This window comes from Gallinula chloropus (assembly GCF_964237585.1).
Source record: "Gallinula chloropus genome assembly, chromosome: 4".
NCBI classification, from domain to species: Eukaryota; Metazoa; Chordata; class Aves; order Gruiformes; family Rallidae; genus Gallinula; species Gallinula chloropus.
In genome coordinates, this window is record NC_140088.1 from 43,306,465 (window position 1) to 43,333,672 (window position 27,208).

At 51.6% G+C, this 27,208-nt stretch overlaps 1 protein-coding gene across 6 annotated transcripts in view; it reads right to left on the reverse strand.

Moving 5' to 3' along the window:
• Nucleotides 1-1,878: 1,878 nt before the first annotated feature.
• Nucleotides 1,879-27,208, reverse strand: part of SLC8A3 (solute carrier family 8 member A3) — a gene marked incomplete at its 5' end in the record, with an annotated part of 90,329 nt that continues 64,999 nt past the window's right edge. Inside the window, 6 exons of one of the 6 annotated variants that reach the window (XM_084263549.1) lie at nucleotides 1,879-2,608; nucleotides 2,932-3,207; nucleotides 4,662-4,761; nucleotides 5,293-5,417; nucleotides 13,802-13,819; nucleotides 24,574-24,680. In XM_084263549.1, coding sequence (XP_084119675.1) covers nucleotides 2,232-2,608; nucleotides 2,932-3,207; nucleotides 4,662-4,761; nucleotides 5,293-5,417; nucleotides 13,802-13,819; nucleotides 24,574-24,680 — 1,003 coding nt within the window. In that variant the 3' untranslated portion in view covers nucleotides 1,879-2,231. Of the gene's footprint in view, nucleotides 2,609-2,931; nucleotides 3,208-4,661; nucleotides 4,762-5,292; nucleotides 5,451-13,801; nucleotides 13,820-23,086; nucleotides 23,191-24,571; nucleotides 24,681-27,208 lie in introns of all 6 variants that reach the window. The other 5 variants (XM_084263554.1, XM_084263551.1, XM_084263550.1 and 2 more) reach the window with 5 other exon arrangements.

A 27,208-nucleotide genomic window follows, 5' to 3' on the forward strand; every position in this document is an offset into this window, starting at 1 on the left:
GGGGATGGTGTGTGTGTGTGTCTTTGTAATCTTTCTTTCAGTGTCACACACGTGTGCCCTGGGGTCCTGGGCTGGCAGGCAGCAGTGGCCGACGGTGGCAGCAGCTGCTCTTGGTGGCTGCTGGCACGGCTGGAGGCCAGAAAGCCCAGCACGCTGTCCTGGAGCCTGCCCTCAGAGTTTCTTGCCTGTGTTTTTCAGACCCTTCCCCAAAGGCTTGGTGAAGGGAGGGAAAGGAGGCAGGTGGGATGCTTGTCGGCGTCAAACCCGATGGTTTTCCCCTCCTGTGGGCCCCACCAGCAAAGCTGCTCCTCTGAGAACACTCCTGCTCTGTCTTACACACACTTACAGAGCCAGAGCCACCCAATGAACATCTGGTATGGAAATAAATCCTCCATCTGTGAGTGATGGGCTGGCACCACTCGCACTGCATCACCTCACAGCTGTCTCTTGTCTGTGACAACCTTGCTCCCCTTCCTTTCTGCTCTCACCTGGGGATACCTCCTCCCGCCTCCCGGGCCAGCAGAAAGTGCTGCAGCCAGCAGAGACCCAGCTTTTGGCAGTCTGTCTGTCTCTCTCTCTCTCTCTCACTGCCTTCCAAGGTTTGGCTTATTACAGGGAAGGTTAAGAAGAAATCACTTCCCTTCACAGCACCTGTTTCTTGATAGAAGAAATTACCTTAATCTTGAACAAGGTTTAACATCCTCTCCCAGGGCTCACAATGAAGAAATACCTTGGTAGGTAACACTGTTTAGATACAGTAGAGTTTTTATTCATGTTTTTATTACCAACCCACCATTTCAGTTTGCAGCCATGGATGTAACTCACAACACACTCCTGGGGTGCTATGTTTGGCTGTTGGGTGGGGCTTTTTTTGGGGGGGGTGTGTGCATTTCTTCTTAAAAAGAAATGCACTTCAAATGCAAAGTGTGCCTTGCTGTCTGTCTGGTGTTCCTAAGAGGTTCTCAAGGTGACACAGGCATCCTGACACAGGTGGTGGGTTTTAAGCCTGTACCTTTCAATGGCCCAGAGACCAGCAGCAAGATGCTGTGAAAACTGAGGTGGCAAAGGAGTGTAAGGGCAGCCAGGCTGGTGCTGGGAACAGATGGAAACGCTACTGGTGTCTCCTGAATCCATTTCCACCTCTGAGAGGGAGGACCACCCAGCAAACCCACCACCACCACCATCCCAAGGAGCCAGTACTGCTTCCCCTGGCCCCCTCGCTCCCCCCTACCCAGAGCAGCCTATTCCTGGGTAGCCATTTATTTCTTTATCATTCGTAAATGAACATCATTTTCTCTCCACAAGCTTGAAGTTAATTATACAAAGAGAAATGCCATAGTCAAAATATACATGATACATATTATATTAGAGGGTTGGAGTTTGGGTTGGGTTGGGTTTTTTTTCCCTTCTCTTTTTCTTAGCCCAGGCAGGTGATTGCTACATGCTCCAGCCTTTGTCAGTGACTCTGTGTGTGTGTGAGTGTGTCTGTGTTTGTATTAAAAATATCTCAGTCTTGTGATGTTCTTATAAAAACAAAGATACAGGAGGTGGCGAGGGAGGAAAATGTGAATAGTGGGCAAGTTCTTTGATGGTGTCATGGTCTTTTGTGACTTCAAAAAAATCAATCCACATGTTCAATTCCAGCACTGAGGGCAGCTCGAAGCTTTTAGAGTGGATTTGAAACATTTTTTTTCTGTTTCACTAGTAAAAAAGAAAAAAACCAAACCCAAAACCAAAAGAAGGAGCGTGTCCAACCCACCCCCCCAACCAAAAAGCAACAAGCAAACAAAAGAAAGGAAAAAAAAAATATGAAATAATCCAATTCCTGCTCAGACTTCTGCAATTCCCATCCAGTAAAAATAAGAAAACCAGCTGAGGGGTGCTTGGGAGGAAAGGAGCCGAGTCCTTTTTGGGGAGGTGACCTCTGGAGATGGCTGAAACCTCTTGATCTCATTGAGTGGGGTCAGTGTTTGGGTTTATGGTGTCTCATTGCAACACTTGCTGTTGTTGCTTACTTTTCTTTTGTATCATTTTGGGTGGGGTTTGTTGGGTTGTTTTCCCTCTGTGATGGTTTTGCCCTTCTTGGCGCCCAGCTGTCCGACTGTCTGGGCGGTGGTCCCAGACGGACAGCCATTCCCTCTGGTGGCACGGCGCTTCCAGGACCGGTGTCCGGTGAGGTAACGGAGGAAGGGGGGGTCCCCCTTCCCCCAGCAGCACCGACCCTCCACCTCCTAAAACCCCTTGATGTAGCAGTAGGCCTCCAGGGTGGCGAAGAGGATGTAGAGCAGCCAGAGGCTGACGAAGAGCAACGTCGTGGCCAGTTTGCATCCCCGGGGCCCTCCCAGCTCCCCCCCGATGTGGGGCCGCCGGCGGTAGAGGAGGACGCTGATGCAGATGAAGGCGAAGATGGTGAAGAGGGTGACAGAGAAGGCCAGGGTGCCCGCTGACACCTGGAACTCCTGCCCCTGTGATGCCCAGTAGATCGCTGCCACCGACCACGCCAGCCCGATGCCCAGGAAGACGTTGACGGCGTTGCTGCCCGTGACGTTGCTGATGGAGGCGTCGGCGTACACGTCCTGGATGGCCGCGGCTTTGCTGGCAAACGTGTCTGGGGTGGGGGGAGAAGGGAAGGAGGAATCACTGGGGAGGTGTCCAAAAGGAGAAATGGGCAACTCTTCATGACTGGGGGACAAGGCAGTCCCAGGTGTGGCACTGGCCAGGCTGGGACACCCATGTCTCCTGGTACATACCCCCCTCTCCCGGGTCCAGGGACCCCGTGTTGCCACCAGATGGGGTGCAGACCTTTCCTGGGGACAGAACGCTTTGGAGCCCCTTCCTAGCCCCAACCCCATTCCCGTGATGCTCCCCTGGTGCTGGGGAGCTGCCGGAGGACTTTCCTACCACCCTGTCCCCTCCCCACAGCCACCCCACCTGGTACAGAAGTGCCAAAGGCGACAAAGACGACAGCAGTCACCGAGTCCTTGAGGCCGATGGTGCAGCCGAAGTGGGAGGCCAGGTCACCGATGACGGCTGTGAGCATGCCAATGATGAGGATGGAGACCACAAAGCAGGCCCAGCCGTTGCAGTACTCGGTGGGGGGCACGCAGGCAAACAGCACCTTCCAGAAGACGGTCAGGAAGTGCATAACGTAGTCGAAGCAGGAGGGCAGGCGCTCCTCGCCAGACTCATCCTCGTCCTCGTCACCCGCTGCAAACAGTATGGAAGGAGGGGTCCAGCACGGGGCAGGTCAGGATTACAGGGCAGGGCTACAGCCCCTGCTTGACCTCACCCCGGGGGCTCCAGGGGTGCTGGGACAAAGTGGCATGGTACCAGCCATGACAGTAGGCTCAGGTGACATCAGGTCCCTTGGTGATGGTTAGACTTAGCAAGAGGGGTGCCTCCCATGACACCCCAGAGCCTGCAACAGAGGGGCAGCCCCATCCCTGTCCCTGTCGCCATCCATAGGCAGTCACATAGTATGCAGTCAGCCCACAGGGGTCACTGTTGAGGGGCACCATGAGGGGGCACACAAGCAAGTGATGTTTTTGTGGGGGTAAAATAGCAGCAAGTGGTAGAACTGGGAAACTGGAGTGGTGTCTTGGTTCTCCTGCACCAGAGCTCATGCTGGTGGTCACCAGCAGCGCCCCAACAAGAAATCTCTCAGCTGTGTGAGGGCATCAGGAGCAGCAGCAGTACTACAGCCCCTTGGAGGGGTTCCCTTCTTAGCCTGGTGGGACAGGCCAGCCCCAAGGCTGGAAGCACTGCTGGTCTTTGTGCAAATATGAGAGGCTGGATATAAATCAGTAAAAGAGAAAGGAGACAGGGAACACATAGCAGCTGGCACAGGAAAGAGAGATGGAGGAAGAAACAGGCCTGCTTGCTGCAAGGATGGAAGTGCTGCTTCCACAGGAACAGTTTTCCTTAGTTTTGAGAAAGAAGACAACTGAACACCCTGCACCTCTTTGTTCATGTCAGAAGAAGCCATTGTGGCTTGGTGACAGCTCCTGTTCAGCCTTCTGCCTGGGTGAAAAACAGCCCCTCAGGAAAGACACCAAACCAAGGAAAGGTTTGTCATAAATGTCATAAATGGCACGGACGTGCCCGAAATGTCTCCTCCATGGCTGCCTGGCTCTGGAAGTGGTGAGCTTTCTCAGAGTCCCTGGCCAACAGCTGGCAAGTCTCTGGGCCTTTCCCCCCACCTGCTGCGACCTCATGGGGCAACGTCTCCTGTCCGTATGTGGTAACCCCCCTACTCTGCTGGCCATGGCAGACAGTACATCTCCCAGCAGCAGGAGCTACCTCAACAGGACAGTGCTGGGCACAGCAGGAGCAGCAGCTTGACCAGGATGCAGTTTTGCTGCCTGTCTGCTGTTCATCAGACCACTGAGGCAGCAGGACCACTGCCATGGGAAGGAAAGTCTTTGAAAACTGGCATCCTGGAGGGCTCCACACCAAAAGATGCATCTCCTGGGCTCCCAGCTAATGCATCTGCAAAAGCCCAGTGTATTTGGCACAGAGGAGCAATTTGGACTGACTTGGACCAACACACATGCAACAGCTGAGCATCACTGACCACACTGTCTCCTGAGCCCAGACAGATCTCATCCCAGGCTGCATGAACCCTGGGGATGCTGCTGTGGGTTTTCTGATGTCCCCCTCACCTGCACTGACGGTAATGGCCTCCAAGAACTGGTCCCTCCAGGAATGTGTCCCTACAACCAAAGCCAGATTTGTCTTCTTAATCAGCTTGTCCACAGTGCTCTGTTGTGGGAATAAAGATGCACAGAAATTAAACTGGCTGCTAGCAGGCAAGGCTGATCTTACAGTGCACAGGCCCTTCCCAAGCTGCTGAGGTACCACATGCACTCTTCTCCCAGTCAGGTAAGGCCATCACTGGAGTTGGACCACCTTCCCTCTGGACAGGCTGACCCAAACCTCACCCCATCCTGCTCCTCTGCCACCCATTACTTCAGAGGAGACTCCTTCTTCCCTCGCCCCTGCCTCACCAGAGATACCTTTGCTACTGCCCTCTCCTGCACACTGACTGCTTCTGCTCCCAGCAAGGTTCCCTTGTCTCCTTCCCTTTACCTCTGCCTACCAGCACCTACATCCTCTGGCACTTCCTGTAGGTTTCCCCCATACTTTACTGCGTTGCATAGTCCTTTTCATCTTCTAGCAGCCCATTCCCTGCACATGTGGCCACCCCCAGCCTCTTCAGTTCTGCTTTCCATGGCTGCTCTTCAGCGCCACACAGCTTTGCCCTCCTGGAGGAAACCTGGGACAACTACTGACCTTGAACTCATAGGACTCCTCAATGACGACTTCTAGCTTGGGATGCTCGCCAAGGATTGGTTTGCCCATCTCTGCAATCCTCTTGGCTTCCTCCTCTTCAACCGTCAGCTTCCTCTCAGCCACCTCTGTGAAAGCAAGGGCAACACTAAGCTGTAGCACTGGGGCAGTGCAGGGGCTCTTCTGCAGGGCCTGAGCAGGGGCTTCTGCATCCCTTCCTAGCTTGCTGAGCTCACACAGTGAATTGGGGGGCAGTGGATGTTGGAGCACAGAAACAAAGTCCCAAGATTTCTGGGTATCAGTTAGTCACCAAGAACAATCACAGCAGGGTTATTTATTTTGTTTATTAAAAACAACCCAAATGTTTCTTCAGCCTGCACTGGTGCTTCTGGATGACACAGACTCTCCCACCACACCTGCAGCAGCCCCATCTTTGGGGAGACCGAGGTACCAATTCGTTCTGCCACTGGCCTCAAGTGTCCTTTGAGGCAGCTGTAACGCCTGGCACGTCTCCTGGCTCCAGTGGGGGAAAGGTGGGATCTTTCCCTTCCCCTGTGATTGGAAAGCTCACTGTTGGCACCGTGCCACTCAGTGTCTCAGGCAGGCACGCAGAGCCACACGTGTGCGCTCACATACGTGTTCCTGGTGTCTGGGAGAAGGGACAGGGAGAAGTCAGGCAGGAGCCAAGTGGGGTTTTGCTCTCCTGCTATGGGATGTTTTGTCTCTGCTGGAGGGAACTAAACCAGGAGCCCAGGTCAGCAGATACCACTGCCCCATGGGACGGCCCAGGAGGTGCAGCATGCTGAGATGACTCTGTGTTGGGGTCACCTTGCTGATGCCCCAGCAAACCCAGGGAGGTGCCTGGAGAGGTTCTAGTTGCCCAGTGAGGAAGGAGCACCCCAACCTGCACCCCACTGTGCCCTGGCAGTGTCCCCATCCCTGAGCCAGCTCTCCTCTCCCATCCACACACCCAAGTGCAGGCGCGTGCGGTGGGCTCTCTTGAAAAACCTTGACATCTCGAGAAAGCAGCTGGTTTTCTCCTGGCTTTTGTGTGCCTGATCAGTCAGGGCTCACAGGCTGCAGGACGGAGCCCAGCTGAGCCCAGGAATGGGAGCTGGAGCTCTGCAGAACCTCAGGGTAGGGGGGTGTCACAAACATGGACCGTCTCGTTCCGGCTGAGCAGTGGGACAGATGTTACACGTGGTTTCCTGTAGAATTTACAAACACCCCAAGTAATGGCTCAGATGATGATTAATCCCACGTGGGCTCCAGCAGATCTCACATGCTGCATCAAAAATCACACAAATTATGAAGTCCCAGTGAAATCTACTTAGAGACTCTGCCCTCTCTTCATCAACCAGGCTAGATTGATTGCAAAGACTGCAAGGCTTGCAAGACCTGACAAGTTTATAAAATATATAGTAACTCCTGTGGCAGGTGACATTATTACAACCCTATCAGAGAAGCAGGAGCAGCTACATCCATCATTTGAAATTAATGATGCACATCAAAACCATCAGGGCTTAGTGCAAAGACCAAGCACTCCGGGTTTGGGAATCCCCAAAAGTTTACAAATACTGAGACAGGGGAGCACAGCAGCTCAAGAAGAAGGCAGCAGTGCAGGAATGCCAGAGGGGGTAAGGGACAACTGCTGGCAAAGGCCAAGCATGCACAGAGGGGAGGGGGCAGCTGGGCTGGAGGAATGCAGGAATGGGGTGAACCTGGACAAAATGTTCTGTCTTATGATACAGAACTGACAATCATCAAGAACAAGTTACTTATAGTCACTTGAGCAGGGAGTACGATGGAATCTACATCTCTTTTTCCAAAACAGAGCTCAAGATAAGTCCAGTCTCTGCCTCTACCTGGAAGCATATGAAGACCATAAGCTGCATCCATCATTAAAAATACACTGGAAATGCACATCAGTTGCTGTAGCACATATGTGGCCTGCTTCTGCCTGAGCTTCCCTGCAACCTGCAGCTCAGACACCTGCAGCTCTGCAGGGCCCAGCTTGGCCTGAACAAGCTGTGTGCTGACAGCCCTGAGCTGACCAAAAGCAGGGCAGCCACCCCAGCAGGGCTGGGGGACAGTCTGGCTCACCGCAGCCTTCCCTGGGAAGTCACTGCATCAGAAGAGCTGTGGTTGCAGCTGGTGGCACGGTCCCTTGGGCTCCTGCCCACTGGCTGCAGAGGCACAGCACAGAAAGCAAGTATCTGGAATCAGAAGAGCTTCCCTGAAAACAGTGAACATCAGGCAGAATCTCCTCAGCTTAACAACTTCAGGAGGAATGCTGCTATGACACTTCTGCCCCCCACTTTAACTGATTTACCAAAGCCTTTGGCATGGTAAGACCCTCATGCAGATACCTACTCTCTAAGCCAGGCTGAGCTGCGGCAGGTCTGTAAGCAGGTGCAGTGCCAAATGCCTTCTCCTCCCCATGGGGAGCAGCATCCCACACAGCTTTACCCCAGAACACTGGTTTATGTACCTGTGCAAGGTAGGTCAGCACAAGGCCTCCTAGGAGCAGGAGGAAGACCCGCTCTGGGTCTCCAACTGTGTGCCAGGCCCAAGGCAGTCAAGCAGGGAACCCCTTCGCCCACAGCCAGGACCTTTGCCAGCTTCCTTGTCCCTGCAAGCCATTTGCAGACCACCTACTGATTTGATAAGCACGGCACCTCAGGCATCAGAGAGTAAAGCAAGTGTCACATCTGTGTCCAGGGGTGGACAGATTGCTCTAAACTTGGGGGCTGGGTGCAGGTGTGAGCGTGGGACCGAGCACTCCACCCAAGTGACAGTGCCGGTGCTCACTGCAGGGACTTCTGCTGCTTCAGAGGGCACCTTGTCAGTGGAAGAAGAGCCACCTTCAAGCCCCAGTTAGGCCACTCTCACGCTGGCCAGCGATGGAGACCCGCAGCCTGCTGACAGCTTGTCTAACAAGACATGAATAATGGAGGCTCTGCTGTCCCCATGCAGCCAGTGCGCTGAACTGGGGCGCACAGAGAAGAAGCGCAGCTGCCCAAGAAGGCACGTCAAGGGTGTCCTGTGGGGACAGCTGATTGAACATCACTCCCAGGCTAAGCCTTGCAATGTCAGCTGCAAGCAAACCCCACAACAGGCACAGGCAGCATCCCCAAATAGAGATAGTAATAGAGAAACCTCACAGAAACAGTAATAGAGAAAGCTTGCAGATAATGACAAAAGGAGGCAATTCCTTCACATCTCATTAAAAACCAGTCACATCTCTGAATGTGCAGCAGGAGAGCAAAGCACTAGAACCTAACAAACTGAAAAGGTGCATCTGAAAACAATGAACCTGCCATTGTACTTTCACTGAACCTTTATCCTAATGTAGGAGAAAACAGAGTTTGAATCAACATTCTGCTGGAGCTTGCTCCATGCACTTGTGCAAGTGATCCCTAGGTGCCACATGCCCAGCTCCTGATTGTCCCCTGAAATTAAAACAGTGCCATTTGTGGTAGGAAAGACAAGCTTAGGAGCCCAGTTGACACATCTCTGGTACCACTCAATACTCACCACACAGTTAAGGGGCAGTTAAGCACTGCCAACAAGCAAAACAAAACACCTACATGAATCTCCTGCTGTTTAGGACATGAGCACCCTGCAGCACCAACCAGTGCCAACCTCTGCAAAACACCACACCCCAACCCAAACCTGCTTGGGGCCTCCTGGGCCCTGTTCCCAGGGCATGCTGAGGGTTGAGTTGAGCCCCATGTGTACACACCCAACAGCTGAGAGGCAAGAAACTCTTGCAACATCCCAACCCCCATGCTCCTGCCTTTCAGGGATGCACTTTAGCCAGCAGCACGGTGCACCAGCCTGCCTGCAGAGCCACAGGAGACCACCATCTCCCAAACACTCCCACCCAGGCTATGGTACCCACCAGCCCCTATCCCCTGAGGGACTGGGTGGGAGCCTTTCAGGAAGCAGGGGCAGGGCATCAGTGAGGTGTGTCATGCATCACCCCAGTGCCTTAGCCTGCAAAGACTACCAAGGGCTGTGATAAATAAAACACAAGGGGTGGGAGGGAGAGACAGGCTTTTAATTTGGAAGGTCAAGTCTGTCAAGGTGAATGCTGCCAAGCTGCAGCTTAATTATTAACTAGCCTGATTTCTGTTTGTATCAACATCACTACCTACTGTTCAATGTGGATTGCACCCTGGACTCCCTGCTGTCAACCCCAATTAAGCCTGATAAGGTCTGGCTATGCCCAGCAAGAACAGGAGCTTGCCAGGACCTCCTGGGCTGCCTACACCTCCTCCTGGGAAGGGGGAGGTGGGGAGAGAAGGGTCCCCCAAAGCTTGCCTGCTCTGGCACATAGGTGTGTGCTGCCATCAGGTGCTAGCCATCCGGACTACAGGAGCACGTGCAGGCTGCTAGGGCTGGGAAAGCTGGGTCTGCACCGAGGTGCTGGGCTCCTTTGGCCAGGGAGATGCTACGAGCAGGGGAGACAAACGGCTCCGGTGAGATGGAAGTTTGGGTGGGGGAAACAGGTGCCCAGGCTGACACCCACGAGGTGCTGGGCACAAGGCTTGCCTGCAAGGAGGGAGGAGAGGCTTCTGAGAGCACTGACTGACTGAGGGTCAGATAAGACCCTTAAAAGGGAGGACGGATAAGGGGCCCAGCAGCTCCTAGTTATAGTCCTGCCATGGTCCCTGCCATGCTCTCTCAGCTCTCCAGAGACATCCCAGCACTTGATCCACAGTGACTTGCAAAGCACTTCCCAACCAACACAGGCAGGCTCTTGGGCTCAAAACACTGCAGGCAGATCCCCTCCTCCTCTTATTTTTTCCAGGGAAAAGGGGAGCACTGAGCAGCGTTCCCACATCACGCACTGCTCCTGGAAGGTAGGTATTCCACAAGTGCTCTCTAGCTCAACTGCCTTCAGACTGGGGGGACCAAAGAGGAACTGGACGTCACCTGTGGCACTCTGGCCACACTCAAAGTTAGACAAAGCCCATTTCCATGGGGTAATCTGGTCACTACACCTTCTGAGATGAAACAGGCTATGGGAAGGCACCGTTAATGCTGCTAGAGAGGTAGCCACCCATCACCTAGGCAATGCTGCAAGACTACCAAATAGCCAGGGACCAGTCTGTATTCCTTGCCACTTGCTGAATAAATTGGATTAAAAACTAGCGATGTGTTCATGAAAGATTGCTTTGAAGGCCATTTCACACCCGTCCAGCTATCTCATCTCCATCTATTCCTAGAGCGGGCATGCATGAAGGTCACATCTCCAGGGGACTGTGCTGCCAGGAAGGAATTAAAACGACAATTAAAATGGGATTTTTTTCTTAAAAAATGTTTTTGTTTGTTTTGTTGCAGCTCAATAAAACATAATCCTGGCTAACCAAAGGAAGCAGTGAGCATGAATGAGTTCCTCTTGCCAGAGCACTGTCAACTCGTCAGTCACAACTGGGGCAGACTGCTGGCTAAAAGACTCTCTGGCTTCTGAGGTTAGCATATGGAGATGCCCTTTACTGAGACACATGCACAAGCACCGGGCTGCTTTCTAAAAAGGGAGCAATCTGCTTACTTAGCCCTGAAAGCTATTTTTGAGGCGTGATACATCCTGTACACATGCCCCAGCGTCCTCAACACTAACTGTGAAATGCTGCACATTCATGAGAGGGATGCTAAGGCACAGGGCTGGGAACTGTGCATCATTCTGCTGCTGGCTCTGCCTTCCAGATTGCTGTTGACACGACCATCCCCAACAGGCCAGTCAACTGGCGTCTCTGCTCCCCAGTCTCTCCCACTGCTACGTGGACCCAGGAGTTTTAATGCCAAAATAAACATATTTAGAAATATTTTCTTTGATCTGGTTGAATATGTGGAAATGAGGGTTGAGAAGTATCATTTGGATAATTCCTCATCCCTTTAAAGATGTGGACCTCCTGAGGCCAAGGACTTGCAAGCAATGGCTCTGCTTAGGCTTCCAGTGACTTTCGCAAGGGCTGGAAAGGCCACCAGAGCAGCTGGTCCACTGGTGACAATGGCAGGGACAAGTGGAATAACTGTGTGCTCCGGTATTGAGCGTTTTCCTGTACAGAGAACATACAGAGAGATCACTGCCAGTGCCAAAACAGAAGGTTATACATCAGAGAAGTGTAAAAACCCCACCAAACCAGGTTTGACTCTCAAGTCACTCCACTGCCACCCATACTGCTGCGGTCGGCTGCAGCCCCAACAGCTGGCACTGGACACTGGGCCAAGCAAAGCTTTCAAAAGCTCTGCACAGTCTTGCACATCTGTCTGGGAAAGCCCACTTGGAGGAAACGAATGCTGAGCTGAACCTGTGCCAAAGGCTCTCCCCAGCCCCGTTACTTTGCCCTGTGTAATATACACAGCCCTGATTTCCAAGGGAATGCTCTGCAAGGTGGTGCGGGGAGCAGAGCCAGGATCTCCCATTTACCTCCAGGAAAAGGCTGCTGGGATAAGAGTGGCATTTTCACTTGGGCTTGTCCACCCACAGCAGTGGGTGGAAGATGTGATGCTGCCAGCCCCCCAAGCGCTGCAGAAGAGGTGCTGCAAGAGGGTAGCTGCCCCAGGGCTGCAGAGAAGAGCCAGGGTACCCAGCCATCCCAGGGAGGCAGCCCTGGGGAAAGGGAGACTGCCTGGTAAAAGGAGGGGTGTGTGGGGGGTGCTGCCTGGGAAAAGCTGTGCGAGCTGCTCCGGGAGGAAGGGGATGAGGAGCAGGACCAAGAGATTCCAGTGAAATCTTTAATAATGCAGGGTTTTCTTTCATTTTTTTTAAACCAAAGATTCCTGTATATCCATGTAATCTAAATCTAACATGACACGGACTAAATGAGGACGTCACTTCTCTCCCTGCTGATCAGTTGTGATTGCTGCTGAGTGACACTCCAGCCTGTGCCCCTGCAGTGAGGGGGCTCTGCTCACCAGCTTGAAGGAGGCCAAGCACATGCTGGGGGTAAGGGTGGGGCACTCCAGACCGGCCCCTGCTACCTCCACCCCTTCCCCTCATAGAAAGAGAGGAGGGGTTTCTTTATTAACTGGAAAATGACTTTCCATAGCTAGTGACCAAGTTCTCCAGTAACGGCTGCCAAAAGCAATCAGGCTGGATCACAGCAGAGGGAGGAAAGTTATGTTATTTTAATAGAAATTATTTGGTTCCCAGGGTTCTGATCAAATTAGGCAGCTACTGAATTAAAGCAATGAAATTACTGGGAAGGAAGCTGCGCTCAACTTATTTCCAGTCCTCCCAGACCTGAAGAAGCAACAAAGAAAAATGTCCAAAGCGCTCGAGGAGTTTTCCACAAACACCCTAACCTGATATTTGGGGAGCTGGGGACTTCTGCCTGCCACTAGCAATTTTCCAATTAGCCCAATATCCGATGGGCTTGGGCCATCCCCTGTGCAGCAGCTCTGGCATCGGAGCAGACTGAAGTTTGCAGGGCAGATGCTGCTCCTTTGGTTTGCAGCACAACTCAGGCGTGATGAAGGTGTGGGGTTTCAGCTCTGCTTGCAAACCTGTCAGACTCGAGCCTCTCTCTGCACCCTGCATGCCTGCCCTTAGCTTTTGACAAATGTTTCTTTAGTGCAAATTCATCTGTAACCATATCTGGAATTGGGGGAGTAAGAAAAATACATCACTCTGCAAGTGGGATCAAGAGAGAATGGAGCAACAGGGATCTGGGGCAAGGAAGGGCCAGGTTGGATGGGGCCCTGGGCAACCTTGTGTAGATCCAGGCCTGGAGGTTGGTGTCCCTGCCTGTGGCAGGGGGGTTGGAACTCTGTGATCCTTGGGGTCCCTTCCAGCCCAGCCCAGTCTATGATTCTAAGGGGGGCCCAGTATTAATACACATAAAATCCTGCGATGGGGAGAGGAGATGAAGAGTGCAGAGTGCGAACAGAGGGTGAGGATGGAAATGGTGGTGATGCTTGTCATGTCCTGGTAGAACTGCTCTGGTGCTGGGCACACCCCCAGGATGCCCTGGGACCCCCCCAGGACGTTAGGTGGAGAGCACCCAGGTGCATGCACTGAGGGGTGGTGCACGGCCTGATCCTACATGGGAAGGAGACACTTCTGGACCCCTGCACCCCTGTCCATCCCAGGTAACACCACTCGCCCCATGCCCCAGGAGTGCCACCCCTCCTGCAGAAAAGCTCCGTGCTCCCTGGTGCATCAGGCCTACTCAATCCTCCCAAAGACAGGGTCAAGTCATGGTCCTGAACCAACCAGAGCAGCATGTTCTGTTTCACAACCCTTCCTGGGTCACTTCTCAACTTCCCAAAACCATAGGGGAAAAACCTGGGAAATGGACTTAGATGTCAATCAATCAACCAACCAACCAATCAACCAATCAATCACCGTCATGTTCTTAATGCACTGCTTTTAACAAGTTCCTGCTGACACAAACAGCGTGATCCAGAGCTGTCTACATCACAGCAAAGACAAGGGTGCTGACCAAAGGGGATGAGAACAGAGCCAGAGCAGGCATAGGAAAGGAGAAAAAGCACTTACCTTGGGTGAGCAGCAGGGCTGTGGGGAGAGAAGAACATGAGAAAGACAGGGAGAGAGAAGAAAAGAGGGAAAAAAGTTAATAACCGAGGGAGAAGAGCTGTTTTGCAGATGACAGCCATCAGTGAGCAATGGGCGTGGTGCGAGGTGGCGCGCAAGCTCGCTGGGGCCACATGCTGTGTGCGCTGGGGACCTGACCCCGCCGCGGCGCGATGCAGAGGACGATGGCAAGCAGGGGTGAGCGCCAGGGTGCTGGCTCCACGAAGTCACACAACCCCACAAGCAACAGCAGAGGGCTGGGATGCAGGTGAGAGGCAGCGAGGAGGGGAAGGGCAAAGTGCGAGGGCGTGGGGTGGTTACACTTGCCATGAGTGCTTGACACTGACACCACCCAAACTGACCTGAAGGCACATGTCAGGTGCCCCTGCTTCAGCCGGGATTGTGTGGTTGTAGTGGGGCTTGGGGCAATGAGGGAGGCCCAGGTAAACCTGGGGTGTCTGAGAAGAGAGTGGCCAGGGGTGATGGGCAGCTCCCTGAGAAGAGCACCATCCCAGGGAGGGCTTGATAAAGCGGGTCCCGGCCTCCAGCGTGAAACGGGGCAGGGGTAACGTGGTTGTGCATCACCCCCAGGACGCCCTGGCTCACCTACACCTATCCCACACCCTGCAGGAGGAGGGTCAGGGTGCCAAGAGGCACAAGTGAAGCGTCACCACTTTGGAGTGCTCCTGGCTCTGTGTGCTCCCAGGCGCAGGGCTGCCCAGCAGTGCCACACGGGCACGTGATGTGCAGCGTCCTGTGAGATCAGAGGTGGGAGGAAGGGAGGAGGAGGAGGCAGCGAAGGTTCTTGCAAGGGTCGTCCTCAGCCTGACTTTCCATACAGGCACAGTCCAGCCTTATCACTGCCTTGGGCGGTGACCCCCTGGCCTTGATTTCCCCACTCCCCAGAGCTGTCAGCCAGAAGCATCCAGCTGGATCTCTTTTAGGTGTTACCCCTAGAAAGCCACAGCTCGTGTCCAAGTTTCCAACTGGCTAGAGGAGAGTCTGTACAGCAAGGGATTCCAAACCCCTTTGGGAGGGGCCAAGCACCAGCTCTGCACTTTAGCTTTGACTTCTACCTGTCCTTCAAACACCAAACTGGTCCTGAAAGATACGGTTGCATGTGATGATGGTATTGTAATTACTAACAATTATTATCATGCATTTTTATTCTCAGAAGCTTAAAACCCTGTGCAGGGACTGAGTCGGTATTAACAGCCCCATCTGACAGATGGTGAAGCCAGCAAAGAGAGGCTAAAGGGAACATTCTGCAAACTCAGAAGTGGGCTGGAGTCCAAAAGTGCTAATTTACCCAGGCTTGCCAGTTGAGGCCTCTGAAAAGCAGGCACTTTTATACAGAGGCACCTAATTGTAGCCATGCTGGTGTGAAAGTGATCTCCTAAGCAATTCAACAGAGGTTGCAAGCACATCAGTGGCAGAGTGAGGGAAAGAAATCCTGAGTCCTGGCTCCTGAAATCCTGGGTCCTGGCTCCCAGTCACAACTCTGCTTGCTGGGCAGCACCCATGAGCAAAGCTTTCCCAACAGTCTGCAGAGAGGCATCAGCCTCTCCATCTCCTGGGCACTCAGGGAGATCTCCCTTGTCCGTGTGCAGGCAGAAGCAGAGTGAAAGGGGGCAATGAAGAGGATCCTTGCTGAGCGTCCCTTGTGCTTCAGGGTCAATTCCTTTTGAGAGTCAAAAATGTTTCTGGGGAACCATTTGTGACTATGTTCTGCAGCACATACAGAGACACTGCTCTGCCCACACCACCTCCTGTCCTCCACACAGCTTTGCCTGGAATTCTCAGCACCGCTCCTCGAGGATGCCTCAAGTCTTGAGTCTCCTTGCAGCTCTGTCCTGCTGCAGCTCTGTGCTTACCTGGGGCCTCCATACTGTTCCATGGTCTTGTGGTTCTCCAGACAATGTGGGAAAATTTAATTTGCCTTTTGCAATTACAAGCCTTGGTACAGTGGGTCGATTCGGTGCTCAAATTTAATATAATGAAATATTATGGGGCCCCTAAGCTACTCTGGATATTAAAAAAAAAATCATCAGTTCCTCATGTTTTTTAAAGCTGCTATTTTAGTGCTCTGGGATTTGAGTTTATTTTTTCCCCCCGTTTGCTTTTCAGCCTGCAAAAGAAAGAACTATTTTTCTCCCTTTCACTTATGATATGATAACATGAATATTTGAAGAAGCCTATAAAGCTATGAATGAAACATCAAGACACGTGGACATGCAGAAAGCCAAGGGATTATTTTATCTTTCTATTTCTGAGAAATATATTTTTTTATATTTTATCTTTCTATTTCTTCCCTGTGCATGCAAGGAAGAAAAAGATTTCATGGACTGAAGCTCCCTTCCTGCATATGCATCGGCTCATGTGCCCTTAGCCCTGACCTGGAATGTTGCTTGACAGTCCATCTGGGGATGCTGTACCTGTACCAGCTCTGCCATTGCCCCCAGCACTGTTCCTGTCCCACGAGCCTCCCTCAGCAGCAGCCAGACTGGGCAGCATCCATCCCTCCCTTTCCCAGGGCACCTCTCCTGCTCTGTACGTCATGCTCCTCGCAGCAACGAGCCAGGCCACCTCTCAGGTATCACAGAGGCTTTGACATGTGTGTTCTTACAGGGAGCTGCTAAAATTAGCTCCACAGTCAAATCCCAAGTAGCCGTCCCAAGTATCCCTTGCCTAACCCTTGCATGGCATGAATGCAGACACACACTCGTGCCTGCAGACAGGGCAGGTGATGCTGACTCTCTCAAGAAACCCAAAACCTTCAGCTCTGGATCCCAGTTCCTCCTTTACTGGTGTTTCTCCACCCTGCAGGCTTGGTATTTTGCTAGGCGAAGTCATGAACTCTGCTTCCCCTGCCACCCCTGAAACCAGACAATTCAGGATTTAGCTGCTAAAAAAGCTAACTGCTAAGAAATTATTTCATCTGCATGTTCTCAGTGTACTCTGGGGTGAAATCCTGCTGCCACGTGCATGCTGGTGTGGGTTACAGGTCAGGGATTGAATTCCTTCCTGGTTTAACTCTACTGAAGCCAAAGAAGGAACCAGGCTTGGGGTGGGAGGACACCAGCAATCGGGCAATCCTGCAATTTACAGCAACCCCGTGTGCTAAATGCATCTCAGCCTTTCCCTAAACTGTGAAATACCTTCTTTCACTGTTTACCTTGCAGAGTTTACCTTGCAGAGAGGTCTGACCACACTGCATGCTCTATTCCAGTCTCGTTCTTCATTAACATAAATCTTTTCCTGATCAATATCCCTAAGGACTCCCAGAAGCTGCTCCATCGATAAAAGGATCCCTGAAAAGGCTACAAGGGAGCTGACACAAGGGAGAGGAGGCTGTGAATTTGGAAGAAACCCTCAGCCACACAGTGGGGCAGTGATGGGCAGCCAAAGGCATGAACACACTGCCTGCACCCTGTGTGCAGCCAGAGCAGCTCAGTGACCATGCAAACCACAGGCTTTGGTTCCCAAAGAGGTGAGGATTCCTCCATCTTCCAGGTGTAACTGGCCACGGGCTCAACCTCCAGATTTGCTCACTGAGGTGAGCAAACCCTAATGGACTGTGGAGAGCTACAAACAGATTTTGCAGCATTAACCTAAATGCTGTTACTACCAAAGTCAATAGCAAAGCTCTTGCAGGCTCCAAGAGACTACTCTCCATCAGGAGAATCAGCAGCATTCAGCTTAATCACAGAGCAACAAGCAAATTATCAAACCTTCAGGGAAGGAGGTAACAGCAATCTAACATTCCTTTGCTATTCCCATCAGCAGCAAAGATGGAAGAAGGAGTTTCTCAGCTTCTGCCCACACTTCAGAAGACTAGAGCATGTGTGCTCATGTATTGATGCAGTTTCTCTTATCCAGGCATGGACCTTTGTACCAAGTCACGTAATTTCATCAATATTTCAAAAGAGATAACTTGCTTGATCAATCTTTCTTCCTTTGCAGGTTAATCCTTACTCTGCAGCTTCCAGCCTCATGAAGTTTTCCCATCAGGGGTGCTGACAGGTGACTGAAAGGAGATGTGTTAGGAGATCTGTCCACACCAGTTGGCTCTGTGGTGGGAGGGCTGAGAATACTTCAGACAAAATCTTCCCAAGCCAGGTGACGTCAGCAAGCTGTTTAATAGTGCTCCCACTTCCAGTGAAGCTGTATTTTGTGGGAGACATGCTTTCAGAAGCAAGAGTTTGCAGGAAGGACGGTGGTCCCTTCTACAAGGTGTAACCCTCGAGATTAGGTCTTCATGCATTGGCCCTGAGGTTGAATCATCCAGTGCTGTGCCAGGAGCTGAATTCTCAAGAGCAGACTCCAAATTTCCCTCCTCAAACAGCATTTCCCAAATGCTATTTTCACCATATCAAGTGAGATCATCCAAACTCGCCTCACCTGCCATTCTGGCTCCATCAACACTAAGGTTAGCCACAACTGAAGCAGACGGCTGACTTTTTCCAAGTAAAGCAAAACAAGTTTATCTCCTGTAATCCAGGACCATGGACAAAGTGTGAGAGCTGATGTGTGAAGAAAGTAAAACCAGCCTGGATTTCTCCTTAATCCTGCTGGGCTGACAGCAGCCAAATCCTTGGTCTGAGCTGTGACCTGACATGGCACCAGCGCTGCCAGGAGACCGAGAGTCAAACCAACAGACAGGATCTTGTAAAGAGAAAGACCTGTTTCATTGTGGGAACACTTTAAATGGGTGCTGAAGAAAAAGATGGTCAGAAAGGTGTCTTGGGGTGCTGGGAGGTTTCAAAGCCCTGCAGAGCTCAGTATACAGCGATTTGGTTTATGTGACTGCACATATGGAGGGAAGGCGAGCCAAAAAGGAATCAGAGATTTATCTCTTAGAATTGGAGAAGAAAAATTAAAAAGTCAGGAAAACTGGGAGGTGGCCAGATAATAGAGAAAAGCAACACTTGCTTTTATCATCTTTTTCAAGCAAAGAATGTGAGTCTCTCTCTGATTTCTTTTCACTTCCTCACTTCAATATATAACCATCTTGCAGCAAGTACCATTTTTGCCAGTGCTCTTTGCATCTGATGTGCCACTCCCGAGTCAGTGTTGGTCTTCATCACAGACCAGGCTGGCAAGATACCCACCACACATCTATTCTCATCTCTCTGAATTACTGGAACACATCAACAAAAAAGAGCTGCTAAAGTAAAACTACTCAATGTGATTTGTTTGGCTGATCAGAAAGTCTTTGAAAAACTCCAGCTGCAGAAAGTAGCTGGTGAAAAAGAGTAAGTGGGCTGCAGAACAAGGTTTGGTACTGTGGACATAACCTTTACATAAGGAGAGGAAGCAAAGAGCAGGAGTAAGTGGTCAGCTCTCCTTATGGCAAGTGTTAACAACTGAGTGCTCATGGCTCAAAGCAGCACAGCACTGATGTAATTCAGGGTGAACAGTGAGGAGCAGCATCTGCAGATGATGCAAAAGGCTGTTTCGGGGGCTGTTGCGCATTGTGGAGGCCCTGAGCAACCTGAAGACAGGGATTCAATCCGTGTCTGGATCACCACAGGTACCTTCCTGAGCAGAGGTGTTTTCCCCCAGTAGGGTGCTTGCAGGTGCAAATAGCAAGAGCAATACCATGAATTTCTAAGTGAGGTCTGACCCTCACAGAGACCCTCCTTGAGACACATGGCCTCACCTGACTGCAGCCATGGACAAGGTCCTTCTCGACTACCCCACAGCTCCAGTTGGGGCAAGCAGATGTTCCCTTGGATGGTGGGGACTGCTTTGGACCCACACATGCATGGGACAGCACAGCCAGTAGTGCAAATCAATCATATGGTAGTGACCTCTGCTGCTGTGTCTCTCAGAAACTGCTGACGCCGCAGCCAGCAGCAGCATGGACACACAAGGGACTGCACAGGGGACTTAATAGCACGGGACTTCAGACCAGGTTCTGCATCCAAAATAAACCCTCCAAACTCTGCTCCAGGCTGGTTTGAGAAGCAAACATCTATTCCTCTGACCATCAGCCCTGCCATCAGCTCTTCCTGCCCTTCAGGGCCCCACATTTCATCACTGATTTCATCACTGCTACCTAGCTTGTGTCCTAAGGTGAGGTCCTGGGCTGCATGCAGGCCCTTGGCACAAAGCTGTGGCACTGCAGGCATGACTGCCATTGACTGGCTGTCTCTGCATGACCCAGATTGCAAATCGCTTCCAGGCAGGACTGCCAGTCAGCTGGGGCACCCAACACTGCCCTGTTCCCAATGGGGCCAGAAGAGATGTTTAGAAGGCACCATGAACAGCCGTCTGAGAACATCCAGAACTCCTACAGCACCCTAGGCCCCAGCTCAGTGTGACAGAGCTGGGGAGTAATAACAAAACAAGGACACACCATCAAGAAAACACATGTCTCTCTGTGTGGGTAGCCAAAACCCAGAGAGACTCTTCATCAAACACAGCCCATCCTGAAGCTCCCAGGGGAGGCAGGAGCTGTGCTGTGCCTTCACCAAGCAAGTTGTGGGGGGGCCCATTCGCCACCACAGCAAAACCCAGTGCAGTCCCAGCTAAGCTGCTACAGTTTGGGATCTTCCCCCAGGTCTCTGGGTGAAGGACAACGGCATGGGGACCCACTGGCACAGAGGTGGCTGTGCTGACCTCAGAGCCCACGGGGCTGCATCGGCTGCATGTGCTTTGCAATAAATCATCCCAACTCTGCCCCTGCAATGGCATGATGACAGCAGGAATGAGAAAGCTAGAGTCAGCATGAGCATCCCTTCCAGGTCTTGCACCTCCCTGTGAGCATCCAGGGCTGCCTCCTCTCTGCAGGGAGCCAGCTGCTCACGTGCTGCACCATAAAGCTGCTGGCGGCAGCATCTGCTGTCGATCACTCCTGATGCTCTGCACGGGAGGGCCTTGCCCAGCTCCATATTCTTCATCCCAGCCACAAGATATGCTTGTCAGAGATGCCACGATGTGCAGCACTACGGAGCTAGGGACCTTTCCAGATGCCCTGGAATTAGCGTAGCAACTGTGCCACCTTGTGCCAGCAACATTTACAAATGCATTTTCATCTCCTGCCCCTGAGATTTTACAATTACAGTGCTCTTGCTCTGCTTTTTTCTCTAATGAGGCCAACAGGGCTCTGAATTTGCTCCTTGAGCACAGTCCTTCACGCTCTGGGTAAAGAGGGTGAAGGTAAAGGTCTTTACATGTGGCAAGGGAAGAGGCTGCTCTGCAGGCTCTGTGCTGCTGATCATTTCAGCAGCACAGAGCCTGCAGAGCTCTGAGCTCCTCTCTGCCTGCTGCAAGTCAGACAGTCCCACTGACTCCAGCTGATGCTTGTGCAAGTAAGACACCCACAATATTGCAACTGGTGTTGTTGGCCCAGTAACAACAAGGACATTTTGCCACTGATCTACCTTAAGGGCTATTTGGATTTTTTTTCAAATAAGTGTCTTTATTCAGCCAGATGCAAAGTGAGCAACATGGGAAAAGGCAAGGCAGGACTTCACAAAACCCAGCCCGATCCTCACTCTGTATCCTAAGCCTCACTAGTTTAGAAAAGGATGCAGGGCTCACAGAGAGTAGACAACTGAGTAGAAACTTCAGTGTGATGCTCCAAGCTGCCAAACGCATAAGCTGGAGCCAGACAGAGGCAGGTGATTTTCCTGCTGTACCTGCTGAGGTGGAGGTGTGAGCCCTGTGGATGGGAAGGGGCAGAGGGGAGACCCTGCCTGAAGACTTTGATCTAGGGCTGAGCACTTTGCTGACACAGAGTCATAGGGCTTATTCTCCTTCCAAGAGAAATCTGAGTATAATAATATGGCTGTAGTGAGCAGGTAGCTACACAGAAGGTGCAGCACACTACAGTTCTTCAATCTAATGGAGAAAAGTAGGAAAATAACTAGTAGCTACAAGATGAGGCCAGAAAACTTCCACCTACAAGCTGAGTCCAGGAAACTTCTACCTAGAAGCCATGCTCACATCTTTACCCTTGGAGGGCAATTAATTGCTGGGATATTGCAGGTTTGTCACTGCCTCCACACAAGGTCAGCTGGACTTTGGTGAAACCCGAGGGCCTGTACTCAACACAGAGTGAAACCTGATGTCCCTCAGGACAGGCTGCAGGAGATGGTCCAACAGCATAAAATCATGAGTCCTCTCTGGGTTTATGTTTTACAAATCCACGGATTGCTATATGACCTTGTCATGCTACTGCAAGCTGTGTCTACCCCAAACATCCTCCAGAGCTGTGTATGGGAGCTCGGACTGACCGGAGGGCAGCCGCTGTGCTGGCCAGATAAGAGACAGACCTTCCAGCAAGGGAAAGCTGTGCGATTCGTGGGCAGCTGCCCGGTGTTTCTGCCACGTGCAGCAGCACGCAGGCTCAGAAACCAGCCTGTGGGCACACACACATCTGTCTCTACTCTCCATCAGACACCCAGAAGGTGGTTTTGAATTCCCTTTTACAAAGTGCTCCTGTTCAAAGCTGGGCCACCTGGGAAGCCAATAACAAGACTCGTTCAGTGACAAGGGGGTCAAAGATGTACAGGACAAGGACAACGATATGACTATAAATCAGGGTTTATTCCCACTATAATCCCACTCTGCTGGGAGATCCTGGATCTCACTGCTGATTAAGTAGGACCTCAGTAGAACCTCTCACCCTCTGCACAACAGGCTGTGTTTGCTTGCACATTAAGGGCATTTTCAGATGAAACACATGGAAAATCATTTTTAAAAATAAAAGCAAAACGAAATACCTCAAACCTTCCCTCTTCTCCCACGGGCTTTTCACCACGCCTCATAGGGACCCAAGAGCACCAAGGCAATGCCACTGGCAGGCAACAACAGGGGGAAGGATGGGGGGGGGGCAAACGGGAGGAGCCGGAGGGGCAGCCATGCATTATGCCCTTCTCTTGCCTTTCGCATTCCCCAGGGTCCTGGCAAAGGAGCAGGAGAGGGGAGAACAGCAGAGGTGTGCTCAGAACAAAACCAGATCAAGACAAGGAAACCAAATTAAAATAATACAGCCTCCAAGGCTCAAGCATTGCACAAAAGGAGGCCGGGATCTAAAAGGCAGAGATGACACTGAAACAGGGTGAGAGCAAGTATACAGGAGGGCAGAGAGTAAGAGTCAATCCATCTACAGGAGGAGGAGAAAAGGAGGGAGGGGAAGGAGGAGAAAGAGGGTTATATTTTCTGGATTTGGGGTTTGGAGACTGGATTCTGATTTTTTTTTTCTTTTTTCATTTTTTGTTTTCATAAAGGATCTCACACCTGATATTCCTCGTTCCATCCATTTCGGTTCACCAAGGGCAATGAAGAAATTCTCCTGCCTTTCGTATTCCTCCTCATCTACTATCTTAACCCTTATGGTCTTCCTGTAGGGACAACAAGAGAGACAACTGTGTACAGCGGGTTGGCTGGCCAGAGGCGAGGTGGCAGCAGCAGCAGCGGCGGCAACGTGGGCTCCTGGCACGCAACCCCTTCCCCGGCGGGGCGGTGCTCTGCCGGTGGGACACGGCGCATCCGTGGCGGCTGCTCCTTGGGGAGCGGGAGGGTGTTAGGGTGGGAGGATGCTCGCGAGGGGATGAGGAGAGAAGGAAAGGTGGTGGTGAGGGGGGGGGTGGGTCAGACCTTGCTTATGGTTAGTGGGAGGCAACTTCTGCAGCGCATTTGGGTTTTTTTTTTTTCAGTGTCACATGGTAACGGAAAGGGTATCGGTGTCCTGGAAATCGCCAAGGACCACCCTGGGGTACCCACTGCATTTTAGCTGGAAGATCAATTGCTTCTGCTGCCCTCACAGTTAATAATGAATCTGTAGGGACTCTGGGCTGGGAGCCTGAGGACAAGAGAGAGAGATGGGCGCTCACAGACACGTTCCTGGTGAGGTGGGTCTCTGTCAGCAGGGTACGGCTCTATTAGCTGTGGAGGACCCTAATATTTCTAATTTCCACCCTTTAAATGGCAAATCTCATTGCTTTTTATCCTCATTAGTGTATGCCTTTTCCCCTTGACCTGTTCCCTGAGTGAGGATGCAGCTTTTTCTGGGAGCAGACAGCTTTGACGGGACCTCAAAGGGGACACAATAAGACAAAAATGCCCAGGGAGCTCGAATGGAAATACCCTGGCTGCTGGCCCCTTGTCCCTGCTGTCAGCTCTCCAGCCTCCCCCCCAGCACCCCTGCAAGTCACACAGCTGCTGTGAGCCCTCAGGCGAACCATAGTGGGGTGTCAGCTCCTCCCTGATCTCTCATCCTGCTCCCACAGCGGCTCTGCAGCAACTGGACAGAGGGCTGCAAAGCCTTTGCTGAGTCCTCCTCTGAAATTACAGGAGCTGCCAGGCCTCAATTCCGGTCTTTAACCTGGGTCTGACCAGGGCACCCTGTAGGACCAGGCAATGATCTCCTGAGATGCTGGATGTCTTTCTAGCCAGCACCTTCCCACTGACACTACAAAATTTGCTCGGACTCTCCAAGCAAGTGGGGATGGCATAAGGTCCTCTCAGGTTGCTGCAGAACTACAGCCAAGCGTGACTGCTCTCCATCCTCTCTCTCTCTGCCCCCCTCACCACCTTTCCCCTGTCCCAGCGTCACTCCTCCCCCGTGGGTACCATGTGACACGGTGTGCGCACACAGCAGTGTTTAGGGCAGAGCGGTTGGAGACAGAGAGACAGCAGAGGAAGAGGAGGAGAAGAGGAGGAAGGAGGCAGAAGAGAAGAGGAGAGAAGAACGTTAATGTTAGTCTGGAGGGCCAGTACTACACCTTTCTGTAAACTCATATCCACCATGCGGGGACTCATCAGCTCAAGGAAGAAACTCTTGTTTTTTTCATACTCTTCATCATCAATTACCTTGATGTGAACTGTTTTGCTGTGGATGGAAAAACAGTAAGTGTCATAAAGGGGAGGAGGGAACAGAAGCAACGGTGGAAGAAGGTAGACTTGAATGGGGACGTTAGAGAGTCAAAGTTTTCTCACCCACTGAACAAGCTCAATAAGGCTCTTGAGAAAGGCTAAAGTCCCACTCCTGCAAGTGACACTGGCCAAGTTTCAGTATAACCCAAAGGCATGATGGCAGGCTCTGTGCTCACACAGAGCCTTACAAAGCCTTTTCTGCTCCTCAACCTGCCCCACCTATGGGATGGCTGGGGGTACACACAGAGTTGGGAGGGGACACAGCCAGGACAGCTGACCCCAACTGACCTAAGGGATATTCCATCCCATATGGTGACATGCTCTGCATACAAAGCTGGGGGAAGAGGAAGGTGGGGAACACACACACACACACACACACTGAGACACACACATTTGGAGTGATGGAATTTGTCTTCCCAAGTCACTGTTACACGTGACACAGCCCTGCTGCCCTGGAGATGGCTGAACACCTGCCTGCCCATGGGAGTGGGGAATGAGTTCCTTGGTTCACTTTGCTTGCACATGCAGCTTTTGCTTTACCTATTAAACTGCCTTTATCTCACCTTCCCTCTTCAGGTTCTGCCCCCATCCCACCAGGGGGGAGGTGAGCAAGCGGACGGGTGGGGCTTAGCTGCCGGCTGGGGTTAAACCGTGACACGTGTGCTGCCTGCATGGGGCATGGGGAAACCATTCATCTCAGAGGGAACCCGAGGTGATGCGGGTTCATGAACAGCATCATCAGCCTGCTCTGAGAGGTGAGGCCTTCTGGAGCAGCCAGGCAGCACATCCTACATCCCTCCCTAGGCAAATTTCTTAGGAGTTCTTGGAGCATTCCGTAAAAAGAGAGCTCACTGAGCCATGGTTTATCTCACAGAAAACACATCCCTTACACAGAGGTCACCATCCCTCAGCTTTCACATGCAAAAAGCACAAGGGAAACGTGTTGAAGGGTCTGCCAACCCACTAACTCCTTCCAGACAGGGCTGTTGTGGGCTGAAAATGACCCCTGTGCTCTCCTCACTTTCCCAGTGCCTGCAAGGCTTCAAGCAGTCTCATCCCTTGCTCATAACAGAAGGGATTGGTGCTTTTATTCCAGGTTGATCTTGTATCCTCTTAAAGGCAATACTGTCTGCACGTGCACTGAAGAGCACAAATAATTACATGCTCAGATAAATGCAACCACTCTAAAGGGGCATGAAGTGTGCCATCCTGGGGCTCCTGGACTTCCAATCAGCCCAAGCTGGACCTGAAAAGGTCAGTTCCACATAAAAAGCATTTCCCTCACCCCAAAACAGCTGCCCCCAAGAGCCACCAGGCCAGTGAATGACAGCTCCTCCCTCTTCCCACAGCTCCATACCCACATGTGGCCCTGCAGCTAGGACATCCCTCTGCTCTTCCTTGCCTGTCCCCAATGTTCAGATCAGTTCTGGTGCATTTTGTGCACAACTGGTCTTGGATGGGGATGGAAAGGAGGAGAAAAGTAGGACTGGCAATCACAGAGCCTGGAAAACCAGACCCAGGCTCCAAATCTCTACGTGCCTCAGCTGGTAGCCCTTGGCATTAAAAACACCAACTGTATATTTGATCCCATAGCACTTCAGAGAAAGGGCAGTCCCATCCTGTATCCTGGGGATGTTGCAGTCTCTCTCCTGGGGATGCTGCCACTGCCAGCAACCTCCCCAAAAATCCCCATTTGGCAATGAAGAACAGGAGAGTTGATTAACTGCCATTGCTGCAGCTTGCATTCCTATGGATATCACTAATAACCACAAAATTATCCAGCCATCCTCCAATTTGACTCTCAAGTCATAACTGCTCCCGGTCTCTGCAGAAATCCCATTCCCTGTGCTGGCTCTTCATTTAGTTTTGAACTCAAACCCTGTCTTTCAAATGATGGCATATGGGACAGGGGAAAGAGTTTGGACAACCTCTGCTATATCCATCAGTGTACGAACATGCAAGAAGAATCACATCTAATTCTTCTTTGTAAGCCAAATCAGCTTTATTTTTGCCAGTGCTTGTTCTACCCATACCCTGCACTAATGCCAGCAAGCATCATTTCCCTTCTCTAGGCCCCCTGGATTGCCACTAATCAGGCCTGAAGGATGCAGGACTTTAAATGATATATCCCTGGTGTAAATGTGGGTTCTCAGCTAACCCTTCCAGACGACGACTTTGCTGCATTTTCTGTTGAGAGGTTGACTGAATTTGGTTTTTGAGCCAGATGTTGTCTGGGCCCCTGGTACTTTGCAAAGCTTGTTCAATTTGCTGAGTTACACCTACAGCTGATTCAGCACTCTGATCTTTCTCGCCCTCATGCACTACAAAGCAGAAGGTGGGGTTTTCAGAAGCACCCGGTGCTTCCTGAACGTGGGTTGCTTTTAAATATACTATTCATAATTACAACTGCTTCTTTTTTATTATTATTACTTTTTTTTTTTCCATTCTTGGAGCTCTGAATTACTCAGTATTGCTTGTCTGCAA